This window comes from Globicephala melas, chromosome 1, assembly GCF_963455315.2.
Source record: "Globicephala melas chromosome 1, mGloMel1.2, whole genome shotgun sequence".
In the NCBI taxonomy this organism is placed as follows: domain Eukaryota; kingdom Metazoa; phylum Chordata; class Mammalia; order Artiodactyla; family Delphinidae; genus Globicephala; species Globicephala melas.
In genome coordinates this window covers 92,308,916-92,335,418 of record NC_083314.1, presented here as the reverse complement: position 1 = coordinate 92,335,418, position 26,503 = coordinate 92,308,916, and the positions used below count along the sequence as shown (strand labels likewise).

Here is a 26,503-nt window from a genome sequence, read left to right as displayed (position 1 = left end):
CTTCCGGCCCAGAGTGGAGGGCGGGCTGCACGCTCCCGTTGCGCCTGCGCGGGAAGTGGGACGGGGGGCGGGTTGTCAGCGCGCCGGTGCAGTGCGGCAGTAACAGGGCGGCTGCTGTGGGACTAACCTCCCTTCTCTTAGTGTTGGCCCTGGAGAAGGAACGATGGTGCTGGATCTGGATTTGTTTCGGGTGGATAAAGGAGGGGACCCAGCCCTCATCCGAGAGTCGCAGGAGAAGCGCTTCAAGGACCCGGGACTGGTGGACCAGCTGGTGAAGGCAGACAGCGAGTGGCGACGATGTAAGTACCGGGACGCGCGGAGTATCCCCGGATGCCAACCGCAACTTCGTTGTTTGGACCTAGTTACCGCTCCTGAGGTTCCACCCTTCATAAGACCCCCTCCTAGGTTGCGGTGGCTCCGAAGCTGTCCCTGTCCACCCGGGGGGCCGGACCGACCCACTTTTCTCCTCCGTCCGGGCCCTGCGACCTCCCTTCCTGGCTAGCTGGGTGCGGGTCGCTGCTTCTGAGTCTGGGAAAGGAGCATGGCGCGTTCGCATCAAGAGCTGTCAAACCTTCAGCCTCAAGGATAGCCGGAAGAAAGCCAGGGGGGAGGTTTGGGGGGTTTCCCCTTTCCAGCACTTATCTTTGGTCGCCTCCTGTCTTTTTCTCATCTTCAGCAAGGCCAGAGTGGTCTCCCTCTATCTTGATAGAATCAAAGGTTCCAACCTGACTGAGTCACATCTGCAGCACAGTAGATTCACTCCGTCCATATTGGAACCATTTTGGGACTGTGGAGGCCGCTCCTGGCTAAAAACAGTGATCCCGGAGCTTTTGGGAAGGCCATCCCCCTGAACTGTGGGCAAACTTTTAAGAACCGAGAATAGTCTTACGTAGTAGCTCAGACATGGGCAGAGGGGTGCGGTGAAGCAAGAAAAATCTTGTAATTATTGAGGCTGTTTAAAGTTTTCCGGTGAACACATTGGCAGAGTTGGGCTAGATCCTGGAACTGGACCGGGCATCTTTCATGAGGCTAAATAAAACCATAGAACCCTCTGCCTATCAATCTCTGCCTAGGCTAGCTGGAGTAGTCACTAACTGGCCGGATGCTGTCAAACACGTGATTTTTTGTCTGATGCAATAGGTCTGCCACCCGCAGAGAGACAGGTTTATGACAGCGCACTACATAGGCATTCGCTGTCCAAAAGCATGGATTTATATTAGGAAAGTTGATTTTCCTAAATATATAAGTATCACCCGTGTAGGGAGAGAGTCGAAGGAAGAGTTGGTATTGGGTACCAGGAGAATATTTGCTTAGCTCAGGTTGTTTGCTGATTCTGCACATCACAGTCAAGCCCAGTGTGGTGGTGATCCCACCACCTGAATCTGAATCTGAAGTTTTGAGTTGCAATGGAATTAAATTAAATTGGAGTGAAAAAACTAGACTGGACACTGTTTTACTGAGTCAGAAGTTAGAAGTATCAGATTTTTGTTTCTCTCTAGCCATTGCCCAGCTGCTAAATGACTTTGAATGTGTTACCTAGTCTCTTGGGTATAATGTACACCTCTGTGGGAAGTTCTGTTTTTTACCTGAGGAGTGGATATGTGCTGAGGGGATGAATTCTTCAGGGACAAGGTTGTGTTTTATTCATCTGTGTGTCAGTACCCAGGGTATACATATAGATACAGGATATACATATACACATGTGTACATATAATACCAGTACCTAGCACTGCACCTGGTCCTTGTTAAGGGCTTGACAAAGGTTTGTTGAAGTCATGAATATCTTCTGTGTTCAGGGTACTGTGCTCTTCCATATGAAAAGCAGTTGATGTAGTTTATTTTCAACATATTTATTGATTTGATTCTTTTCTACTTGACATCCCTAACCAGTATTCTCTTTGCAGCTACGGGGAGTTAATGATTTTTCCCATTGCTGTCTGCTGAAGGTGGACGTTGACAGATTTTGTTTCAAGATTCTTTTACATCTGAACCTCTGATCAGAGTTTAGGGTTCTTCTATCCTTAGCTGCAACCCAGAGCCACATTAAGAAATCAGACCATGTTCCCTGAATGAGGACACAGCAAGCTTCAAAAGGCCCTCCATTACAACTATACCCATTTGTCCGTCTGTAGACCTTCAAGGTTTAGGGCTCTGTGTAGAACACAGGAATCTGCTATGACTTGGAGTCAGAGCACCACATCAGAGTTTACCACAGCTCTTATAACTTCAAGGATTCAAACTGTGATTTCTTCTTTTAATTCAGAGTAGTATAATGAGGACACATTTGGGCATATAATAAGCATTTGTCTTGACTACTTCCAAAGTCAGTAGATTTCCATGTATCTTGAAATCTGCCACTAACTACAGGAATTATCAGTTGAAGTTGTTACTTCCTCTTAACCCTATTGCACATGCCTTAAACCAGGCCCTTATCATTGGAAAAACTTTCTAAGTGCTTCCTTTGACCCCAGTCTCAGCTAGTCCAGGGCCACACCTAGGACATATGATCCATATACTATCTTATATATTTCTGCTGTGGCATTTATATTATTTTTATATACAACCTTTTAAAATTTATTGAGATGTAATGTATTCAGTAAGTTCAGTAAAGTGCACACATCTTAATGTGCAGCTTGATGAATTTTACAAAGCCATACACCCATGTGACCACCATTCAGATCAAGATCTAAGACGTTTGCAGTTCTCCGGGGAGGCTCCCTCATGCCCCTTCACTGTCACTTCCCTCCTCCAAAAAAACAGTATTTTGTCCTCTATCACCATAAATGACTTTTGCCTGATTTTGAACTTCATATAAATGGACTTATATAGTATATAATTTTGCATGTGACTTCTTTGTCTCAAAATTATGTCTGTAATATTATTCCATGTTATTATGTGTAGCAGTGGTTGGTTCTTTTTCATTGCTGTGTAGTACTCCATATATGTAAACATACCAACCAATTTCATTGATGGACTTTCAGATTGTTACCACTTTAAGGGTACTATGAATAATGTGCTAGGAACATTGTGTCTTTTGGTGGACGTAAGCACTCATTTCTTTTGGGTATGTACCTAAGGGTGGAATTGCTAGGTCACAGAGTAGGCACATGTTTAGGTTTAGTAGATATTACCTAATAGTTTTCCAAAGTGGTTGTAATAATTGATACTCCCATCAGTAATATGTAAGAGCTCCATTTGCTCTACAACCTTGCCCTTGATATTGGCAGTCCTTTTAATTTTAGCCACTTATTCACACTGATTCCAGAGATGGAGAACAGATTAGTGGTTGCCAAGGGTTAGACAGGGCAGGGGAAAGGTAATGGACTACAGAGGGATGATAGCAAAAGGAATCTCTGTGGAGATGGAACAGTTCCGTATCTTGAGTGTAGCAGTGGTTACACAGATCTACACATGAGATATCACACAGAACTACAGGCACATGCAAATGAGTACATGTAAAACCACTCATCTGTTCTCCATCTCTGTAATCAGTGTGAATAAATGAATGAGAAAGTAGTTATATAGTTTGTGCTGAAGTTTAGTTTAAATTTAAAGTTTGGCAAAACTTCAAAGAATAGCCATGTCTAGGCGCTGTCTCATCTCTAGTCATCATTTTACCTGTCCAAAGCTTAATTTTTACCATATTGTTGCTAAAGCTTAGATTCAGGAGGTCCAGCTTTTGCAAATCAAGGTTAGACTGATGAATCACAACACCAAGATGTTAATTTGGGCCAGAATACCTATGCAGGCTGATTAGTGCACTGTCTTCCCCCAAAGAAACCAAAGTGTAAGAAATTGAATTCTTCTCAAGGCTGCCAGATGAGCGTTGTATCAAAGCAAAGGAAATAACATTAACCATTTCTAGCATAGAGAAGTAGCAACCAAGTTCCTGGGAATAGAAACTTGACTGACTGCCTTTTTTTAGATCCTGGTGCATACCACATAGTTTCTCTAAGTGAATTTTAAGATAATTGAACAGGTTATAGTTATATGAGTATTTTCCAGTTTTCTCAGATGTGTTACTCTGTCTACAGTGGTATCGTCCAGGTTATGATACTTTTTAATTTCAGCCCCAGAATGGCCTTTTCATTGTCACCAAATGCTGGGGAATAACACAACTTTGTGAGGCAGATCCTTTAGCTCTGCCTGTATTTTGGCCTTGGGCTGAGATCAGTCCTAAGGAGCCAAGATTAGGAATGAGGTGTCTTAGTTATGTGCCTATCTTTGGTATATTGGGTTCTTTATTCTTCAGGCAGATTTCAGGCAGACAACTTGAACAAGCTGAAGAACCTATGCAGCAAGACAATTGGAGAGAAAATGAAGGTAAGAGAACTGACTAATACCCTTGAGAGCTTGAGCAGAGGTATTTAATCTTATTCTTAGTTAATTCATAATTTCTAACATAGTGTTTAATTCCATGAGCTACTGGATTTCTTACCAGAGGGGGAAAGTTATTTTAAAAAGAAAGAGAGGAAGGCAGGGAGGGAACTAAGAGGCATTTTCAAGGATCAGTGAGTCTATCTTCTGTCTGCAGGTATGTTTTAGTCCATTCTTGCTGCTGTAACAGAATACTGTAGACTGGGTGGCTTATAAACAGCAGAAATTTATTTCTCACAGTTCTGCAAGCTGGGAAGTCCAAGATCAAGGCACCAGCAGATGGGTGAGGGCCTGCTTCCTGGTTAATAGATAGTCTTCTTGCTGTGTCCTCATGGCAGAAGGAGCAGGGAGCTCTCTGGTGTCTCTTTCATAAGGGCACTAATTACATACATGAGGGCTCTGCCCTCCTGACCTAATCACCTCTGAAAGACCCCACCTCCAAATGCTATCACATTGGGGATTAGGTTTCAACATACGAATTTTGGGGGACACAGACGTTCAGTCTGTTGTAAGATAAGATTCTTGCCATACAAGTCATTCATTGTCTGTTCTGTTCTTAATAAAATGAATTCCACCAGTAATCCTTTCCAGTTATTTCTTGAGCTCAACCTACAGTGCCAGAGAGGTTTTCCTGTTGTAAATTTCAGATTCTTTATCCCAGTGTAGTCGTGCTCTTTATTTAAAAGAGCACAGATATTGAGTCCAAATCCTAGACTCTTGGTTATGTGACTTCAGGCAAGTTAACTTCTGAGCCTCAGTTTTCTTGTCTATGAAATGACAGTTCTGACACTAACCTTTAGAATACAATTGTGAGAACTGAAAATTTCTAATATAGAAAACCTGGCACAGTGCCTGGAACATTGTAGTTATTTAGCTATTGAGAGTAATAGTGAATGGCAAGTAGTACTGGCCTTCATCCAGTATATCCTTCCTGTCCTTGAAGAATGTTAAGTTTCAGCTCAGCTTTACTTTGGTAACCAGATTAGTTTGTTGCAGGGGAAGGGGGAGGTTGGTGGGGTTTTTTTTGCAGTACGCGGGCTTCTCACTGTTGTGGTCTCTCCCGTTGCGGAGCACAGGATCCGGACGCGCAGGCTCAGCGGCCATGGCTCACAGGCCCAGCCACTCCGCGGCATGTGGGATCTTCCCGGACCGGGGCACGAACCCGTGTCCCCTGCATCGGCAGGCGGACTCTCAACCACTGCGCCACCAGGGAAGCCCACCAGATTAGTTTTTAATCTTTCTTCAAAAATACGCTCTTAGCCTCTTAATCATTTTTTTAAAAAAACATGTTAATGCACCCTACAATCTGTCTCATTTTTAAGTTGTAAACCTCTAAAATAAACCAAAAAATTATGAAATTTAGGAACCTGAACCTGGAAAGACCATAACAAAAGGATTCCCTTGGGGCCTTCCCTGGTGGCGCAGTGGTTGAGAGTCCGCCTGCCGATGCAGGGGACGCGGGTTCGTGCCCCGGTCCGGGAGGATCCCACATGCCACGGAGCGGCTGGGCCCGTGAGCCATGGCCGCTGAGCTTGCGCGTCTGGAGCACAGGCTCCGCAGCGGGAGAGGCCACAACGGTGAGAGGCCCGCGTACCACAAAAAAAAAAAAGATTCCCTTGGACTCTAGCACCTTATCCTTCATGATATTCTGTATCCTTCTCTTTAACACTGTTTTGTTACACTTTCAGCATGTGACAGGCTGTAGAAATTGATATTGATGATAATCATACAGTTTTCTTCCTGTGGAACTCTTGACACTAAGTCAGGTACATGTCAGCAACCCCATAATTATGTTAATTTCCATGTATACTTCTGCCTGAGTGTTCTTTGGGGCATATATACGGATAGTGCCAGCCAAGTATTTTTCTTAGCAAGAAGATGGTAGTATTTTCATCTGCGTTAACGTTCTTAGGTTCCCTTGACTGCTGGCCCTGCAAGGAGTGTTCTCTCTTGCTATCCATTGAGATAGTACTAGCAGTGCTTTAATTTGTATAGCACTTGAAAGCATTCAAAACCCTTTCATATACGTCTCATTTTGGTTTTGATCTTTGCTGTAAACGTGGAGTGTAGGTAGTACATTTGTTAACCCTATTAAAAGGGTAGGGTAAAGAGGCCTAGGAAATTAAGGGGCTTGCCCAAAATGGTGCCATCAGTTAGTTGCAGAGCCAGAACTTGAACTCAGAACTTGAATTTGCTGCCCTGAGGGATTATCAGAGAGGAAGAGGGCCTCAGCTATCTTGGCTACCAAATGGAACATCTTGAGATTTAGGCCATTTTTTTCTACCTCAGCAGTCTATGCCTGTTCTTATCAAGACTCATTCTGATATTGTCAGATTTTTCTAGCTTTTAAAGATGATTTTCCTTGAATCACTGTCTTCTCCCTTGCTCTGGATAACGATTAGAAATGATGATTTGGAAGAATATCATAAAAAAGGGTGAGGAGAGAAACTGGAATGGGAAAAAATCTAGTCCTGGGTATACCCTTGCTGTTTTGCCAAGTTGCATTGATTGCTCTAAACGTGGCTTTTTTCCTCAAAAATTGTGTTTCTTTGGCTTCCTAATATTCCTCATCCCATCCATTTTTCCTCTTAGCCGCAGGCCTAAGGGCTGGGTTTGTTCTTAGTAGGTAGATGGGGATTCACAAATTGACACACAGGTGTCTGCCCAGCGCTGGCTCCTGACCAGCACTGAGTGTTTTCGTACATTCTTGGCATCATAACATCTATGTCCATGTCAGACATTTTCCTTCTCAAGTTCCCGATGGTATCAACCCTCTGACCTGGATTGGTTGATCAGTCTGTCCAGGATCAGAAAGCTAGACAGTGTCAGGACAGGGACTTGGAACGTTAACTTCTTGCTTCCAGTTCACTAATTTTTCTCCCATGCGTTGCATCTTTTAGAGACTAAGTTATGTGTAAAGTTCTGTAATTAGTTTATATGATATATTAGTTTGGTGTACACTTATAAAACTATGTCAGAAATTTTTCTTTATAATTAGTTATGTTTTTGTTGTTGGTTGTTTGTTTTTCTTTCCCATAGAAAAAAGAGCCAACGGGAAATGATGAGTCCATTCCGGAAGATGTATTAAATCTCGATGACCTCACTGCAGACACTTTAACTGTAAGTTATTGTCATTTTCCAGGTTAGGATTTCTGTTGTTTTAGCTTTGTTCCTAGACAAGCAAGTCCTGATGCTCTGCTCCACACAGCACTGTGGCAACCTTGAATTTCTGCAGCTGGGACGTGTCCCCATCCCCTCTTGTTAATCTCAGTACTTGAGTATTAGACAGCAGAGATGGAGACAGGTGGAATGGAAAAGTCAAGAGTAGGAAGAAGAGAAAAAAGGAACTGAACTATGTTTGGTTTAATAACTATTTCCACAGAGTCAGTAATTTTTCAATTTTTTGTAATTCAGTAAATATTCACTACAATGGGCCTAGAGCAGGAATTTTCAAGTTTTTTAGTCACTGAACCCTTTCTTAAAACCTGCAACACAGGGACTTCCCTGGTTAAGACTTTGTCTTCCAGTGCAGGGGGTGAGGGTTCGATCCCTGGTCGGGGAGCTAAGATCCCACATGCCTCACAGGCAAAAAACTGAAAAAGCATAAAACAGAAGGAATATTGTAACAAATTCAATAAAGACTTTAAAAATGGTCCACATCAAAAAAATCTTAAAAAAAAAAACAAAACAAAAAAACCCCCTGCAACAATAGCAAGAGCATAAACCCGAAAAAGCAGAGTTGCTGTGCTTGAAGGGCAAGGTTGGGGTGCTATTCCTGCCCTGCCCTACCTGCTAAGGGTCCCCCCCAGGAAATCAGAGTACAGTTTGAAACACCTGTAATAAGGAATACAAAACGAGCTTAAGACAAGGTCTCTTGCTCCTAATAAATTTATAATCTTCCTAGAGAACAGTTACATATAGGATATAATAGCATGCTGAATTGGTTTAATCAGGAATATCAGGAAGTGCAAGTTAAGCTATGGTATTAACACTCCTGAGATATACAGGGACAAGAGGAGTGGCCAGAATTGATCCACCTCTGCCTTAGGCACCCTGAAAGAAAATGCCAACGGATTTGTCGGGCAAAACTGTATATATCCCTGTGTGAAATAAATCTCAGTTCTTTGAAAGCCTCCAGTGTCAATTTTTAAAATGCTGTTACAAGAGTTATCATTAGAGCCCAACAAGGTTGGGGCAACAATCTTTTTCCTACTCTGCCCTTGACTTGCTGTGGCCTTGGACGGGCTTGGCCTTGTTCATCTACAGAACCTGAAAGTCTCACAAATCAAAAAAGTCCGACTCCTCATCGACGAAGCCATCCTGAAGTGTGATGCCGAGCGGATAAAGCTGGAAGCAGAGCGATTTGAGAACCTTCGCGAGATTGGTAACCTTCTGCACCCCTCTGTGCCCATCAGCAATGATGAGGTAGGCGTCGGTGCCACAGTGAGCGGCTGCCTTGCGTCACCCCTCTCCTTTGGGAAGGGGGCGGAGTGGGAGGAGGACAGTGAAAGTCTGGCACACTCTGTATAATAGAAGCAGGCTCTTTGTGTATTCGCTCTGCCCACCAATTGAGAATTGAAAGAGTCAGATCCCTGCCTGATTGGGAAGTAGCAGAGACAGCAGGTAGGTGGAGACTCCTGGCGCGGAAATCTCTTCTAAATCAGGCTGCTGTCCTCCATTGCGTGTTGCCCATGGTAGCAGCTCATCTCGTGGGAGGGATCTGCAAGATCAGCCTCACCCCTCACCCACACCCTGCTGAGAAGCTGCAGGTTGAAGGGAAATCTGCATGATAAAAGTTTCCTGCCGAGTGGGAGCTTCCCCAGCACAAAGCTGCTCTGAGCCCAGCCTTTGTTCCCTGACACCCCAGCCGTGGCAGGGCCCATCTGTGCCTCTTTCATTCATTCCCTGGTGAAGGGACATTAAACTCACTGAGGGCTGGGGTGGCAGACTCAAGAGGTCAGGGCCCTGAGCCCACCCTTGTGTGGCCCTGGACCAATGAGAGCCTGGAAAAAAAAAAAATCTGCATTCCCCTCCGTACCCCAGGCAGTGCAGATTGTCCAGGGAAGGGTTTTCCCTGTATAGGATTTTCAAGGAGTCATTTAAAAGGGTATAAAAACGAGAGAATACTACAGATCTTTTGGAAAATCATGATTTCAGTTCCATGGCTAGAATTGCCTCTAGGACTTTATAAATTATTATTTCTCTATTGAGCGCAGATTCTCTAGCAAATTCCCTTCTCTAGTCTCTGTACACAAGGGCCAAAACCTAGTGTTTGAGTTAAGCAGTGACTTCACAAAGCTCTAGTTCGTTCTTGGAATAGGGTTCGGAAAGATGGAGGTTGTAGAATTCAGAGCTCCTGCATCTTTGTCTCCTGGTCTCGTTTGCTTAGGACGCCGACAACAAAGTAGAGAGGATTTGGGGTGATTGTACCGTCAGGAAGAAGTACTCTCACGTGGACCTGGTGGTGATGGTAGATGGCTTTGAAGGCGAAAAGGGGGCTGTGGTGGCTGGGAGTCGAGGATACTTCCTGAAGGTAAGAGTCGGCAGCCAGTGAGGTTGGTTATAAAGAAAGAACTGAAAAAAAATTGCAGAAAACATAACCCACTTAAAGAGGCCCACAAATCCGCCTTTCTACTACAAACGTACTGGCAATTAGATGCAATTCTCTTTCTGAGGCAGGAGAGTGCTTATCAGGATTCCCTAGAACAAAAGCCACTGAGTGATCCTCCATAATGAATATGTTTTGCTGACTGAATTAGAACAGTCTGTGCCTTTAAGGAGCTCCGTGTAATTGGACAGTCAGACAAGTAACAAAGAGTCAAAAACCCTCTGTGATAAGTGCTCTGGTGTGAGTAGCCCAGGGTGCTATAGGAATGGGTAGGTGGAGGCAACACACCCAGATTAGCTGGGCAGAGGGCAGATGCGCTCAGGGAAGCCTTCCAGAAGGACGTGGTAAAGTAGTTTTGGAAACACTGTCCATATTGGTATGTTCTACGTATACAAATAAGTCCAGTGTTTTAAGAGTTAGCACAGGAAGACTCTCCCACGCACCCTGGGTGAACAGTCCTTTTCCCTTGATTGGTATCTTAAAGGGAATGCTCTTCAGATGATGTGCTGTGCATGGCTGTTAAGAAAGAGTCTCTTGAGTCAGTTGTTGGATCCATGGTCTTTGTGGCCTCCTGTGTGCCCCCAGTTGCCTCTGGGGGTAAATGCTAGCAGATGAACGTGATGGCAGCAGAACCCACTCACACAGTGCTGTGTCTGCTCCTTTAGGGGGTCCTGGTGTTCCTGGAACAGGCACTCATCCAGTATGCTCTTCGCACATTGGGAAGTCGAGGCTACACTCCCATTTATACCCCCTTCTTCATGAGGAAGGAGGTCATGCAGGAAGTGGCACAGCTCAGCCAGTTTGATGAAGAACTTTATAAGGTGAGTAGCCTGAGGCAGTATGGCAGAATGACTCCTAAAGGTATGAAGTTTAACTTCAAGGACACAGCAATGCTGTCCAGCAGAACTTCCTGCGATGATGAAATGTTCTATATTGTGGCTATCGAGCACTTAAAATGCAGCTAGTGCAACTGAGGAAGTAAAATTTTAATCTTTATGAATTTTAATTTAAATGGTCACATGTGGCTGGTGGCTACCATTTGGACAGTGCAGACATAGAGCCTATTTTATCTTTCCCCAGATAGTTTATGTGATCTATCTAGATTGAGCATGCTTTAGCACCATGAGCTTAGAAAAGCAGCTCATATATTATTATTAAGCTTGGACAAAAGGAAATTGTAGAAGTGGCTGATCTTCCCGTGTCCTCCCACTCCTGACCCCAGACTGGAAGCTTCCACAGGGGGAGACATACTTTCCTTTGGATGGTTGTGGCTTCCAGTTTGTGGCTCTTTCTCAATCATGAACCATCTCAGGGAGAGCCAGTGGATTTGAGTTGAGGTGCAGAAGGTGATTCTGAATCAACCAGCTTTAACATCAGCTGTAGCTCGCCCCACACCCAAAGTCTACGCCCAACACTCAGGATTTCTAGTGTCTCTGCTAACGGCTGCCCATCGCAGCTGAGGCCACTTCTCACCTGTCCCTCTCCTTCAACCCTGTTCCAGGGCAGGGGGGAACGACTTTGTTCTTATTGGCTGTTTCCTCCGAAAACCCATGTAGCGGGTAGTTAGACAACTGCTCCTGGCCTCATCTGATTTATCTTATGTAGAGAGATGAGTTTAACAGTCAGAACCTTCTTCCCACTAGGTCCTGTTGGTGAGTTCAAAGGTATGTTTTAATTCAAGATGCAGTGGGAAACAAAATGCTCTCTCCAAACACTGAGCATTGGTACAACCTTGGGGTCCTCCTCTTCTTCCTTTTAATGAGAGGAACATGTGCATTATCAGATGAGACCTGTTTTTATCTTTTCCCTTTTTTTCTCATCTCAACTCCCAAGATTGGATGGATAATCACTGACAGAACTTTAGAAGGATGCCCTGCAGGTAACACCAGGGAGAAGCTTATATGGAGGATTATGAAAAATATTAGGTAGCAGGTGCTCTGCGTGTTTGCAGCATTCTCCATCTCTTACCCAGATGCTTCTTGGAGCCATAGGCAGGGAGAATCACAGGTCTCCATAGTGAGGAATTTTGGCTGGCACTTTTTGCCTAATAACCTCAGTTTATTAATTCTCTAGAGCAGGGCTGTCCAACTGAACTTTCGGCAATAGTGGAAATGTTTTGTATCTGTCCTATCCAGTGTGGCAGCCACCAGCCACATGTGGCTGTTGAAATGTGGCTCATGCAAGCCAAGGAATTAAATTTTAATTGACTTTAAATAGCCATGTATGGCTAGTGGCTATACCATATTAGACCGCAAGCTCTATTGTTTTTACATTGTATGTGACTAGCCTCACACGGGGCTAAATTCCCACTGTTAGGTAGCAAGGTAGTTTCCCACATTTCCAAACAGTGGCCTAGAGGAAGTTTCCTCCCCTCTTTTTTTTTTTTTTTTTTTTAGTTAAAGTAATACCACATGACAGAAAATTTGGAATTAGTGGGGGGAAATCATCTTCTTTCACATTACCTACTACAATTGTCATTTTTAATATTCTTGTGGGAGCTTTTTTTATACATGTATCATTTTCTCATACTTCTAATCACAATATATGTAGATTGCCTTTTTACTTCACATTATATCAGAAGCATTTTTCAGTGTTGCTACATGGTGTTCGTAACCATCGTTTATCAGTGGTTCCATAATATTACCTGGCATGGACATAGACTGCCCAGCGCTTCCCCTGTTGAATATTTAGGGGGCTCCCTTTTTTTTGCCATCAGTAAGTAATGTTACAATGAACTTTGTCCTGTCTATAGTTTTTTTTTCTTTTCCATTACTTTCTTCAGCTGAATACCGAAGTGATTCTTCAAGGATTACAACCCTAGATCAATCCATAAGCACCAAGAGAGCAGAGACTATCTCCTTTTGCCCCGCATTGGCAAAAAGGAGTTGGCTCTTACTACATGCCTCACAAACATTTGTCAAGTGGATTAATTTATACTGCTACCAGCTCAGGTTTTATTGCACACCTGCCATCACTGGCCACTATACATCATTTATAAGTATTTCATTTATTAGATAAAGTAAAAATAGTATCAGAGGGAATTCCCTGGTGGTCCAGTGGTTAGGGCTTCACGCTTCTACTGCAGGGGGCCTGGGTACTGGTCAGGGAACTGAGATCCCACAAGCTGCAAATGGTGAAGCCAAGGGAAAAAAAAGTAGTATAAGAATAGTTTGTCTTCTTTTAATTTGCATTTCTTTGATCTCTAGTAGGGACCCCATTTTGGACTGACCCATTCCCTCCCATGTCTTTTTAGCATCACCTGCTCACTCCTGGGCAGGGATTGAAGAAAATTCATCCTCCCATCACTCAGATCTTCTCTGTGTGATTTGTGTGATCTTTGTGATTTCTTGCTTGAGCTGAGGTCCTACTCCCTCCCTCTTAACTAGTAAATATTACCCTCCTCTGACAGGTGATTGGCAAAGGCACTGAAAAGTCTGATGACAGCACCTATGAGGAAAAATATCTGATTGCCACCTCCGAACAGCCCATTGCTGCTCTCCACCGGGACGAGTGGCTTCGGCCAGAGGATTTGCCAATCAAGTATGCCGGCCTGTCCACCTGCTTTCGCCAGGAGGTGGGCTCCCACGGCCGTGATACCCGTGGCATCTTTCGAGTCCATCAGTTTGAGAAGGTGAGTAGGCAGATCAGGGTGAGGGATGGGACCCTTCTATCTCTCCAGGGCTGTTATAGAAGAGATAGAATCTGTGTTGCTCAGGCCTACCCCAGCTCCAGTCTTTCCTCTCGTTGCCTCCATCTGGGTTTCTAGGGAAGAGCCTGAGAAGCACATGGTGGAGCGGCTAGAGCATGGACTCTGGAACCAGGCTGCCTGAGTCCTAAGGCCAACTCTACCACTTACTGCTGTGTAACCTTGAACAATTTGCTTAACCTCTCTGTGCTGTTTCCTCCTCTGTCAAAGGAAGATAATAGTAGTACCTACCCCATTAGGCTACTGTGAGGATTAAACCAGTTACCACGTGGAAGGTACTTAGAACGGAACCTAGGGGTAAGACAGGAATAAAGACACAGACCTACTAGAGAACGGACTTGAGGATATGGGGAGGGGGAAGGGTGAGCTGTGACAAAGTGAGAGAGAGGCATGGACATATATACACTACCAAATGTAAGGTAGATAGCTAGTGGGAAGCAGCCGCATAGCACAGGGAGATCAGCTCGGTGCTTTGTGACCGCCTGGAGGGGTGGGATAGGGAGGGTGGGAGGGAGGGAGACACAAGAGGGAAGAGATATGGGAACATATGTATATGTATAACTGATTCACTTTGTTATAAAGCAGAAAGTAACACACCATGGTAAAGCAATTATACCCCAATAAAGATGTTAAAAAGAAAGAAAGAAAGAAAGTACTTAGAACAGTAGCCGCACGTTATGTGGGACGCTCTCTACACAAGCACTCGTTCTTGCTGCAGCCCCAGCCAGTCCAGTTCAGCCCCGATCTCTCACCAGGGCCCCAGCCCCGCCTGACTCTCAGTGGAATAGGAATAGGTCTTCATTGCTAGGATAATTCCCACTTCAGCCTTCAGTTTATTCACCCCGTCCCCTTGTCACTGTGCCCTTGGGTCCCTCTTTGCAGATTGAACAGTTTGTCTACTCATCGCCACATGACAACAAGTCCTGGGAGATGTTTGAGGAGATGATCACTACCGCTGAGGAGTTCTACCAGTCTCTGGGGATCCCTTACCATATCGTGAATATTGTCTCAGGTTATCAGCCTCCCTCTCCTGCATCCCACAAACACCACCCTGACCAGTTGAACTGCCACACAAAGAAATAGCTTACAATCCAATTAATTGCCCACATTAATTAAAATATCACACTCTTTTCCCTTGGGAGTTCTTGGTGATAAGAATATCTGGGCGTGATTTCCCTCCTGGGGATAACATGTGAACTAAAGAATTCTTTGGGTTTGCTAAAGGTTAGCCTTCTGAAATACCATCCCTCCTTCATGAATTCTAGGGGTTTTTCCTTACAGGTTCTTTGAATCACGCTGCCAGTAAGAAGCTTGACCTGGAGGCCTGGTTTCCGGGCTCAGGAGCCTTCCGTGAGTTAGTCTCCTGTTCTAACTGCACAGACTATCAGGCTCGCCGGCTCCGAATCCGATACGGGCAAACCAAGAAGATGATGGACAAGGTAGATGGCCCCTGGGGAGGCAGGAAGCAGGGCCTTCAGCTCAGAGTAGGTCCATCTTATTTCTCAGCCCTTGGAGGACATTATTTCCCAGCGTCATGGGAAAATCTGAGCTTCTCAGTCTAGACCAAAAAGGGAATCTGAAAGTGACTTCACTGAATCAGGACTGAGTCCTTTTAGATAGAAACCTGAATCTAGCTCTATTCTACAAGGTAATTCTAGCTTTTCTCTTCTTGGCTTTGTTTTCCATAACTCCAGATAAAGAGTAATCCCCATTTGTCTACACAGAACAAGTTGGAGGCAATGTCTCCCCTCTTCTCACCCAAGAAGGTCTGGGTTGTAAGCTTATCTCTTCAAACCCAATTTCCAGGCCCTAATCTTTTCCAGGTCAGGGACTTGAAAGGGGTTAAAAGGAGAAGCCATTGAGTAGTCTCTTCCCTCCCTCAAAGGGCCCAACTCTCCTCAAAATACTGGGACCTACCACTTGTCACTCATGGAGACATGAGGAATCTTCCTGGAGTTATCTAATAAGCCATAAGTTATCTAATAAGCCAACCAGAATTCAAAGGTTTAGAGATCACTAATATGGGTAGAACCTGTTTTTTATTTGATTTTAGATTTGGATTTGGATAGTTGCAGTTGGGGGAGTCTGGCTGAGTGGATGGTTCCTGGTCATCAGTAAGCCCAGCTAGGGGTTGAGTGTAACTGCTCCCTCTGGGGACCCTCTCCTCGCAGGTGGAGTTTGTCCACATGCTAAATGCCACGATGTGCGCCACAACTCGCACCATCTGTGCCATCCTAGAGAACTACCAGACAGAGAACGGCATCCTTGTGCCTGAGAAATTGAAGGAATTCATGCCACCAGGTGAGGCTCCCAGCCCAGCCCATCTTCCTCCTCTTGTCTGTCTTCCTGCTCTTCTAAATAGTAAGCCCCTTTCAGAATGCACCAAGTTTTCTTGTTCATACACGGCCCCCAAAACTCTGCCTGTCCTCTGGTGCTGGGCATTGCAAGGGGCAAGGTTGAAAAGTAGCCAGTGCCGGTATGAGCTTCTATTTAAATGCAGCTAAAATTCAGGCTGGGAAAAAAAAGGAATAAATGAAAGCAGTGCCTGCCTCTTTGTCTTGTGTAACTTTCCCCAGAGGTCCCTGGGCTTTGACTCTTGAGGAATGATGGGTAGTTTGGTTGGCTGTTTCCTTTCAGGTCTCCAGGAACTGATCCCCTTTGTGAAGCCTGCACCCATTGACCAGGAGCCGTCAAAGAAGCAGAAGAAGCAGCATGAGGGCAGCAAAAAGAAAGGGGCAGCGAGAGATGTTGCCCTGGAAAGCCAGCTGCAGAATATGGAGGTCACTGATTCCTGAACATTCCTTTCTCCCACTTTACCAGGCTTCCATTTCAATTAGCTGCAATCTCAGAGCCTGCCCACAGGCAGGGAAGCCAAGCACGCACCCGTCGCCCACCCCGTGTGACTGCATTGCCAAAAGGGGAACCATCTGCCCTGTACAATGCAGTGTTCCTCTTTTCTCGCTTGGGCATAGGATCTAATCACCAATGACTGATGAAATCATGTAATAAAGCACCTCTGAGGGAGGCCAGGACTCTTCCTCAGTCTTCTGTCCAGGGCTTGAACCCTGTCTCTGACAGTTCTCCCTGGAACCGTATTCACTTCTGCTTTTCCTGCTATATCAGGCAGGTTGTTCCATTTAGCAGAGAGCCTTTGAGAAGGTAGGTGAAGGAAGGGGTAGATTTAGTAAAGGCTCAAGGGGAAAGTGAAAACTGCGACTTAGACACACAGGCTTGCAGGGCAAGGGCAGGATCCTCCTTCGTAAATTTGCTCCTGCTTTGTTAAAGCAGTTAGGTAGGACCAGCTTAGAGACCTGAGTTGATATAAAAAGCTTCATAGCGGGACTTCCCTGGCGGTCCAGTGGTTAAGAGTCTGCATTTCCACTGCAGGGGGTGCAGTTGCGATCCCTGGTAGGGCAACTAAGATCCCACATGCCGCACAGCGTGGCCAAAACAATAAAAGTTTCATAGCACTTCTGTTCCCTAGGAAAGGCTCCATGGAGAGGGAAGGAGGTGGTGAGACATCAGGGTAGATGAGACTACATTTAATCCAGAAAAGCCCCTAGATTCAAGAGCACGGGGCAGGGCCTTACTCACAGCTGCTTCTCTCTTTCCACTCATCCCCAAATGGGAGACCAACTGCCTGGCAGCTTGTGGCTCAACTCCAGAGGATCGATACAGCCCACAGGGCAGGGGGCTAGTGGGAACAAGGTTTTAGTCCTTTCTCTGGAGCTTCCACCGTTGCCCCAATAGCCAGTTCATGCTTTCTCTGGGGAGGATGATGTTTAGGCTCTTTATTTACCTGCTGCCTTTCATCTGCAATCTACAAACACTTTTAATAACACCAACTGTTAGTTTAGTGCTTCTCCCCTAGGAGTCTAAAATACTTCCTATAGAGGATCTCTTTTATCTTTGTGACAGTCCCAGACAGGAGGGTGGGGACATGATTATACCTCTTCCATCATAAGGAAGAGAGTACAAGGTGGGTAAGGGAGATGAGAAAGTACGGCCGGGTGGAAGCCAGGAGTCCTGACTCCTCAGCAGGGCTTGATGCTCGCTGTGTTTCTTTGGAAGGATGAGAACAGGACTCTGAACTGGCCTGTAACTTAGGAGCATGATTTCATCCTTAGTCCCTAAGCAGCAACCTCCCCAGGCCTGCTGGAGCTTGCTTAGCACCCAGGAAAGAGCCCATGTGCTTGGTTTTCCACTGGGAGCTTGGGCTGAGCCTGTGAATCTTGCTACTGTCAAAACCGGGGCACCTGAAAAGGTGACCACAGTGACCCTTTTGCCCCAGGCAGGCTCACCAGCCTGCCTCTACTCTAGCCAGTGCCCCAGCTCTGGGATAACAAAGCCAGGGCCAAAGAACAAAAGAGCAAGCTGCTCCCATGTACTTGGAAGGATGAGACTCACATTCCTGTAGCCTCAGCTATTTGGTTTGAAGAAAGGCAGTTTACACAGTGAGCAGGAGGCTGGTTTTGGTCACCACCACACACCGCTCTTCCCTGTTTGAAAAGCTCATTGGGCTCTGGGGTTAGAAACTTTCAAGTGGCCCCGCACACCCCCATCTAGCCTTAGGGGTCACTACAGCTGCCTCCTCTGCTCCCCCTTCCTACCCTCTTGGCTGCTGGCGCCCATGACCTTCCACCAGGAGGCACTGCTTTTCTCTGGCCCTGAAAGCGCCCCAGGAGGAGGAGCTGGGGCTCTGAGTCCCTGGGGGCCCAGGCCTGGCTCCTGCACTGCACCCCCCCCCCGCCCCCTACCCCCACCCCAGGCTGACCCGCCTTCTTCTCACCCGCCTAGTTTTCTGGACCTGGCTGCACCTGGGACCTGGACTCCTGCTTGTTTGTCTAGAGAGCCTCCTGCCCTGTGCTGCCAGCAGCCCAGGTCCCGATGCCAGCCTTCCCTGTGGCTGGCCAGTGTGTGGGCTGGCTTGTAAAAAGGAGTGAGTGGAGGCCCGGAAAATAGCTGTTGTGTGCACCGAGTAGTCTGTTAGCTGAAAGTCTCTACCTCCTTGAAGCCACAAGACAGAAAAATAGTAATGGTGAAGGAAAGGATGATCCCGTGGCTGGGGTCCCTCCCTGTGGGTGGAAAACACACGAGCAGGAGACGCACATAGGCACTTATTTACTGAGTGCTTGCCCTGCGCTAGGTGTGATTAGGAGCAGGGGTTACAGAAAGAATGGGACACAGTCCTTGCTCTCAAGGAACTCCCGGACATTGGGAAAGGTGTGGCTTGCCTTCCTCCAGGCTCCTTCCCTCCCTGGAGCAGTGGGATGGGGCTGATGTGAACCTTGTTTAGGATAGGCAGGCTGGCCTGGAAGCTGAGTACCAGGAATGGGCCTAGATAACCTTGACTCCACCCTGGCAGTTGCCTCCACAACCCACGGCTGATGCCCTCATCCCTGGCACCTTGACCTGCCCCATCTCCAACCTCAGCTGCCCAGGTTACCTCAGCAAACAGCCCCCACGGGCACCAGGGAGTGAGTCAGAGTCCTGGGTCTCTTACCAACCCTTGGTTCCCACACCCAGGAATTCAGGGACCAAGATGCAGGTCTGAGTGCTTCAGGCAAGAGAGAGGAGCCACTAGGCCTTTCTAGCAAGAGAGAGACAACTAGAAGGCCGACTTCTAGAGAGAAATATGTAAAGAGCCAGGAACTGTGGGGACCCAACGTGAGACCAAGGGGCCTGCCCGAACTCACAGTCTGCTGGGAAGTTTAGTTATCAGCCGAGTACCGCCAATGGGGAAAACCACGCCTGGGAACTGACACCTTCCGTGTTACCCGTCCTGCTTTTCCTTCCCTGAAGCGGTTCCGGTTTACCCAGGGTCCTGAGAACGCCGTCTCTCGCCATACCTCCCTCTGGGGGCCTGGGGCAGCCCTGGCTGCACTCCCAGGAGGAGTCTGACAGGCAGAGCTGGGACGGACCCTGGAGAAATATGCTGCAAGTCAGAGCCTGTGCCAGGATGACGGGCGTGCTCCACTCCCCCAGCCACTTCTCAGCAAAGGGTTCCCCCAGAGCTCCTCCCAGATACACACAAAAGGGGGCGCCACCCTGCATCTCCAAGGAGGGAGGTCCTGATGGTGCTGGCATAGCCGCCTCTGACGTTGCCCTTTTAAGAGACTCCCCCCCGCCCCCCCGCCCCGCAACGGCGGCGGGCTTGCGGCCGGCAGGTTCTCATAGCAGTACCCCAGCAAGTGCGGCGCCCCGTCTGCGGAAAGGAGGAGACAGGACGCCCACCTTGCCAGTCTCGACCTCTGGGTCCCCGGACCTGCGGGCAGAGGTAGGGGGTCTCAGCAACCTCAGATTCTGAGAAAACCCCTTTTTTCTAGAGGGGAAGTTCCTCTCTCGCGCTGTTCTCATTGGTTGGCTGGCGAGCCCTGCATTTTGGAGAGCGGTAGGGTCCTTCCCTTGGACCAGGGCTTCACTCCCCCTACACAAGCCTGCTGTCAGAAATGGTCTGGAGAATTATTTTTACTGAGGTGTAAATTACTGATAAGATGGTGCGACCCTTTAGGGACACTTCTTTTTCCTTGTTTTTATTAAACCCTAAAGAAAGGGAAGAATTGAGCCCCCATTTAGAATAGCATTCATTCTCTCCTTCCATCTTGTCTCAGGGGGGAAAGAAAATTCTTTTTTTTTACTCTTTCTGCAAAACCAGCCTTGTGTACTTGTGCCCTGGATCTCGCCGCCTTTGGGAATTCCTGAGTCCCTGTTCCTCAGCCAGCTCTCTTTTCAACCTCCCTCTTCCTCTCCTATGCCTCCCCTCCCCACTCATTCCCCTCAACTACCAACCTACTTACACTTCCCCATCTTAAAACAGCCTTTCTGCCATCCAGCCTCTGCTGTCAAATTATGATCCCAACTGGCTCCTTTTCCTCAAAGAAAAATAAACCCTGGACACTCGTAGGTTCTGCTACGTCATCAACATTCCGGGTCCTCCTAGTCCCAACCCCTTCAGAGGGAAGGTAGAATGTTCCAGACGGAGGGAATAGCGTGAGGGAGCAAGAAGAAAGCCTGAATAGCTGGAGTGCAGAGGGTGAGGGGGATGTTGAGTTGGGCCTAGAGAAGTGGGCAGGATGAGGAGACAGGGCCTGCCCCGAAATGCTGGATTCCTGGGGCTCTTCCCTCTGGCTGCTCTATCTCTGTATGCTCTCCTGCTCTACATCCCCAATCCATCATCTCTCATTCACACATCTCTGGCTCTGGCCCACTCACCCCCAACACACACTGAGCATCTTCACCAGGATCCAAACCTGTAAGTCCAAAGTCTAACTCCCTATCTGATCCTCTGCTCCCACCCTCCTCTGGGTATTCAGCCACCCAAAACAAATACCCGGGAGTCACCCTGGACTACCCCCTCCTCTTCCCCAGCAGCCGATCTCCCACAGTCCCACTGAATCTCTTCATCACCCGGATCTGGCCCCTTGGCAGCCTAGTCCTCAGCTGCAGCACAGACTCCCCTCCTCCTGGACTGTTACAACCACCTCGCGTCTGCCAGACCCCAGCCCCTCCTTCAGGTGCAGCCTCCCCGCTGTGGCCGAGGGTACAGCCACGTCATGCCCTCACCCCCACCCCCGCCGAAACGCTTCAGCTGACTCCCTCAACCTAGGAAGTAAAGTCCAGATTTCTCAGCCAGATCCGGATTCATCAAACTGTGGCCACAGTTCAGATTAGCAGTCTCTTCTGCTCTTCTTTTCCCTACCGTGAGCCCTGCTTCAGCCCCAGGGGACTACTCACCTCTCCCAGCACTGACCATGCAATGCCCCCTCCGTATCTGCTCACGCTGTTCCCTCTACCCCAGTGCCTCTCCTCCTGCCTGTCCCTGGAATTCCTCCTTCCCCTTCAAGGTGATTCAAATGTCGCCTCCTTTACAATGCCTTCTCTAACTTCTCCCACCCTCACACAGAGATATTAATGAATACGGCTCTACCACAGCATTTGTCTCTGTCCACGTTAGACTGGTTGCTCCTTGAGGCCAGAGCTGGAGTCTTGTTCATTTGTGTCCCTCTCACACCTAGTCCGGTGCCTGGAGCATGGCTAGGGCTGGACAGGGCTCTCTCCTCGGCCTGCTCTGATAAACTTAACTAAGTTATTACAGATGTTGCTTTGGGATTTGCTCCTCACAGCTCAATCTCAGGCTCCATCTCTTCCCGTCTGTGCTCAGGAGCCAAAAATGATCTCAACTGGATCTTAGATGGACTGTGCATCTGTATGGAATGCTTGGGCCTAGTGAGCCACCCTCCGCAAACAGTGCCAGCACCGCGGGCTGAAACTATCATGGGTTAAGGTATCCAATGTCACCTTTTCAGTCCCAAAGAAAATCTGTCTAGCTTGGCTGGGACATCAGGCTTACAACTCCTGGCTGCAGCTGGCATTGGGAATACAGTTTTGTGATTAATGTGAATGAGTTCAGGGCCGCCCAAAGAGAACCCTGCAGACCCAACTGGCCTCCCAGATGGTGGTTCAAGGAATGAAGGGACCATCTGGTCACTCCTCTATGCCATTCGTCACTTCATCCATCCATCCGTCCACCCATCCATCCACTTGACTAGAATTTACTGAGTGCCTGCTACGTATCAGGTGCCATGCTAGGTACTAACTAGGTATTTAAGGCAAACGTGTTCTCCCTGCTCCTGGAGCTTACAGCTAGTGGGTAAGACAGCTGTTAACCAAGTGAAATTAACAGATAAATACTTTCTGTAGTAACAAACTTCAATATGTGCCATAAAGGGGGGGATATTTAAGATGCCACATTCAGCAGCTGGAAGGCAGGCAGGGTGCCCAGAACAGAGTGAAGGGGGAGGAGTAGGAAGGGGCTGGGCCACGCCATCCAGGGCTTTGTGGACCCCTATGGAGTTGGCTTTTATTCAAGGCACAATCAGAAAGCCCGGTGCAGGGTTATTAGGAAGAGAGCGATATGCTCAGATTCATACTTCACAGTACTACTCGCCAAAGGACACCAGGAGGAGTCCTTTAATCGGAAAAATCCAGAATGTGGCACATTCAACAAGAGAACTAGCCTGGACTTTTCAAACAGTCAATATCACAGAAAAGAAAGAAGGAAGGAAGGTAGCAAGGAAGGAAGAAAAGAAGGAAGGAAACTAAAGTGACATGTGGCCAAATGTAATGCATAAACTTCTGGTTTAAAAGTACAGCCATCAAAGACCTTTGAGGGACAAGACGGAATTTGTATCAGGCCGGACATAAGATGACACCGGAATCATCACTCGAGTTCCTGGGTGTGGCAGCGGTCCCCTGACTCAGGGCTCTGGGCTGACTGAGGCTCTGACTCAGGCACGGCACACTGAGGGGGCGAGGGTGGAAGCCCCATGATGTTTGCACCTCGCTTGCACTTTGTTCTCCAAACACTGAGAGAAAGCATAGTGCTGACGATGATTGAACCTGAGTGGAGAGTATCCGGGGGATACGTTGTACCGTTTTGGCAATTTTTCTGAATGCTAGACATTTTCTAAAATAAAAAATTGGGGGAGCCCCCGCTTGCCACAACTAGAGAAAGCCCTCGTACGGAAACGAAGACCCAACACAGCAAAAATAAATAAATTTAAAAAAAAAATTGGGGGAGTGTGTTTTCAATCTAAAAAATGTTTATTAATTTAAAAAGTTTAAAAGATTACTTAGGTGGCTGAATGGTGACTGGTTTGGAGGGAAAGCAACCTCACGAAGGATCCATGCAACTCTGGTTGAGCATCCCCTCTGTGCCAGGCATGGAGATGGGGGCTGAGAAACACACGCACTGTGAAGAAAAGTGCAGGGCAGCAGATGGGCATGCAGGCGAGTGTGGACAGGAGAACACGCAGGTCCTGCCCCCCGCGCCCCCACCGGGGCTGCTGGCCTGTGGTCCTTTATCGGGCAGCCGGGGCCTCTCCCCACCTCTCTCCTGTCAGAGAAACTGCCCCGCCCACCCACCAAAGGTCACCTGGACCTCTGCCACCAGCAGCCTCCCTCCACACCTCTCCTTCCAAGCAGGCCATTGGTCCCAGAATTTAAGCTCACAAGGATCTACCCATGACAGAGATCACCTGGTTCTTCCCAGTCTGGCCCTGTCTGGCCCTTCAGTGTGCTGGGCCACAACACACCTGCCCCAGTCTTTTTTCATTTTTTTTTTGGCCATGCCATGCGGCTTTCGGGATCTTAGTTCCCCGACCAGGCATTGAACCCGACCCTGGTAGTGAAAGCACCGAGTCCTAACCACTGGATGGCCAGGGAATTCCCACACCCACCCCAATCTTGGCTTCGGTGACACTCACATTTCACTCATTCATAGTTTATCTGGAGCCAGATAATCTGGAGCTTAATCTGGAGCCAGATTGCCTGGGTTCCAATCCCAGGTCTGCCATTTACTAGCTGTGTAACCTGGGAGAAAACCCTTTGCCTGTAGGTTAAAGGAGTTTGCCGATGAATTCATCTGGCCAGGAATGCAGTTCCTGATTCTTCAAGAGGCAACCCAAGTCCTACCTCCTCCAAGAGGCAGCCTGAGATTTCCTCAACCTTCACTGCTCCCTCCTCTGAATTCCTTTAGCCTTTTCTATCTCAGCTGCTCCTGGAGCACTTCACCCACACTACCTTGTTCAGCTGAGAGCCACATCTTATGCATGTGTGTATTTTCCGTAGACCTGGGGGACCCTCAGGAAGCAGCATGGGTGAGGAAGTCCATTGGAACTGGAGGACAGCCTGGGCTCTCCCTGCAGGTCACTTTCCCTCCCAAGGTTTGGACTAGAAGAGCAGTAATTTCCATTTGAACAGACTCCAGGATCTTGTTGCACCTTGGTTTTCTCCCATGTGGGAGGGAGATCTAAAGGTTCCTTAAGTTGGAAAGTTCCATGAAATAGGCAGACCTTCCCCTAGGGGTCAAGGAGGACACCACCAAGACAAGCCCTAGTTTGAGACACCGTGATGCGTAGAAGACCTGGAAGTTTCTGTCCTGCTTTTGGTAGGGAGAAGCGGCTGAGCAGGGGAGAGTGGACTGAGGAGGCAGTTCTGTCCTGTGCCCTTGGGCAGATAAACTGAAGGACTATCTACCAAACGTGCCTGGAGATGAAGGGAGGGGTTCCTTGCATCCCCAGCCTGTCTGTTGGGCAGAAAGGCCCTTCGCAGGGAAAGGGGCTTCCCACAGCCGTGCCGCCTCCGCTCTAGGCTCCAGAATCAAGTTCTCCAGCCAAGGCTGCTGCGCTCTCCTACCCAGCAAGCTTATTTTAGTACAAAGGGAGAGAGATGAATGGAGCGCTGCAGTTTCTGCCTGCGTTGGCTTGGGCCTGCAGCAGAAATGAGTCTCATTACCCAACCCCAATTCAAAGGACAATTAACAGATGGTATAATTTCCGAGCATTCTCCGCGCCACATGGCTATTAGGTGAAGAGCAAAATGCCTACGCAGCCCCTAGATCCTCCCAAACCACAGAGTCAAAGGGAGTCCGGAGAGGCAGAGCCCCATGGAGGGCACTTAAGGCATCCTTCTGTGTCTGGAGCTGCCCTTGGCCTTGTTCATCTTCAGTCAGAGAAGAGGGCACTTCCCTGAGTCGTGGGTCCCCCACCCACTTCCTTCTCCTCATCCAGTCGACTACCATTGCCAGGAGTCTAGTCTAACCCGAATCCCTCTTGCTGTCGCCAAAGCTCATCTCCTTTCCTTTTCCCTGGGGAGAAAGAAGAAAGCGGATTTCTCATTCTTGGCATCACTCTGTGGTCACACGGAAGTTCCCTGGGCTGGGGCCTCTGAGAGGGGATTCACAGCTCTCCTGCTGTGACCCACTGAGAGTGACACTGCTGTGACCAGAGTGCCGTGTTGGAAGACAGCATCTGGCCCCATGCTTTTCAAACTGGGTTCCTCCAGACCCTCAAGCTCCACAGGGGGCCCAGAGGTGTGCTCCTTGGGGAGCAGTGGGGATGTGGCAAGACCTGACGCCCACTTCAACCCAGCAGCACTACTTCTATCTGCTTTATATTCTGGGCTTCTACTTTAGATTTCATTGAAAAAAGGATTCCACTGTTAAATTAATTTTTGAAATTATTGAGCTTATTCGATCCCCTCATTTTACAAAAGGAAATTGAGGCACAAGCATTTGACCAAGGCCACCCAGCTAGAGGGTAGTGGGCTGGGACTGGAAAAGCCCTGGCTTCCTCCACAGGCCAGGCCTCAGACCACCAGTCCCAGCCCCTCGCTGCTCACACAGTTGGCCCTGGATCCCTGGTTGGGGTATGAGAGACGAAAGTCCCTTTGAATCATCCTCCCCCTCCCTTGCCTGGCTCTTCTTCAAGGTCCAGCTTCCATGCCTTGACCTCCTCCAGGAGCCCCGGAATCTCCCACACCCCTTCAAGTGGCACGTCCAGTCTGAAGGCCTGCTCTGTGAAGAGGCCCCCCGAGCCCCATGCACTGGGCAGGGCTGTTTGCTGTCACAAAGCTGTGGGTAGAAGGAGGGGAGTGGCAGCTGGACGTTGATGGAGAAGGAGACAGGGGGCAAGAGGTCATGTCTCCAGACAAGAGGCCCTATGGGGCAGTGAGAATCACTGGTCTAGGACCCAGGAAGCCTGAGTTAAAACTGGCTCCACCCCTATCCAACCTTGTGACCCTGTACAAGTTTCACCCTTTCTGGACCTCAGAACCTGCTAATATTAGCATGTTTATACCAGCTGGCTTTTGCTCTGACATTCCCAGCTTACCTCCCCCTGGAAAGCCCAGGTGTCATCCAAGCTGAGGCTGAGGTCATTCTGTACTGTATGCTGCAGCTGGACCCCAAGGGGGCAGCCTGATTAGATCACAACTTTGCTGAGGGGTCTGGGGAGGTGTGGGCTCAGGACCTC

General features: G+C 47.9%; 1 protein-coding gene across 1 annotated transcript; it reads left to right on the top strand.

Moving 5' to 3' along the window:
• Positions 1-45: 45 nt before the first annotated feature.
• On the top strand, positions 46-16,716 carry SARS1 (seryl-tRNA synthetase 1). The gene is made up of 11 exons (XM_030868907.2): positions 46-299; positions 4,253-4,323; positions 7,417-7,497; positions 8,644-8,802; positions 9,767-9,910; positions 10,651-10,806; positions 13,395-13,616; positions 14,574-14,703; positions 14,973-15,130; positions 15,863-15,992; positions 16,329-16,716. Exons 1-11 carry the CDS (start codon positions 164-166, stop codon positions 16,484-16,486), a joined length of 1,545 nt encoding a protein of 514 aa, XP_030724767.1. The 5' UTR covers positions 46-163; the 3' UTR covers positions 16,487-16,716.
• The last annotated feature ends 9,787 nt before the right edge of the window (positions 16,717-26,503 follow it).

Excerpts from the sequence above, each read along its gene's own strand:
- SARS1 (XM_030868907.2), top strand. The coding sequence starts at position 164 with ATGGTGCTGGATCTGGATTTGTTTCGGGTGGATAAAGGAGGGGACCCA. Across the intron at positions 8,803-9,766 it reads TGCCCATCAGCAATGATGAG|GACGCCGACAACAAAGTAGA; the intron begins GTAGGCGTCGGT and ends TCGTTTGCTTAG. Across the intron at positions 10,807-13,394 it reads TTGATGAAGAACTTTATAAG|GTGATTGGCAAAGGCACTGA; the intron begins GTGAGTAGCCTG and ends CTCCTCTGACAG.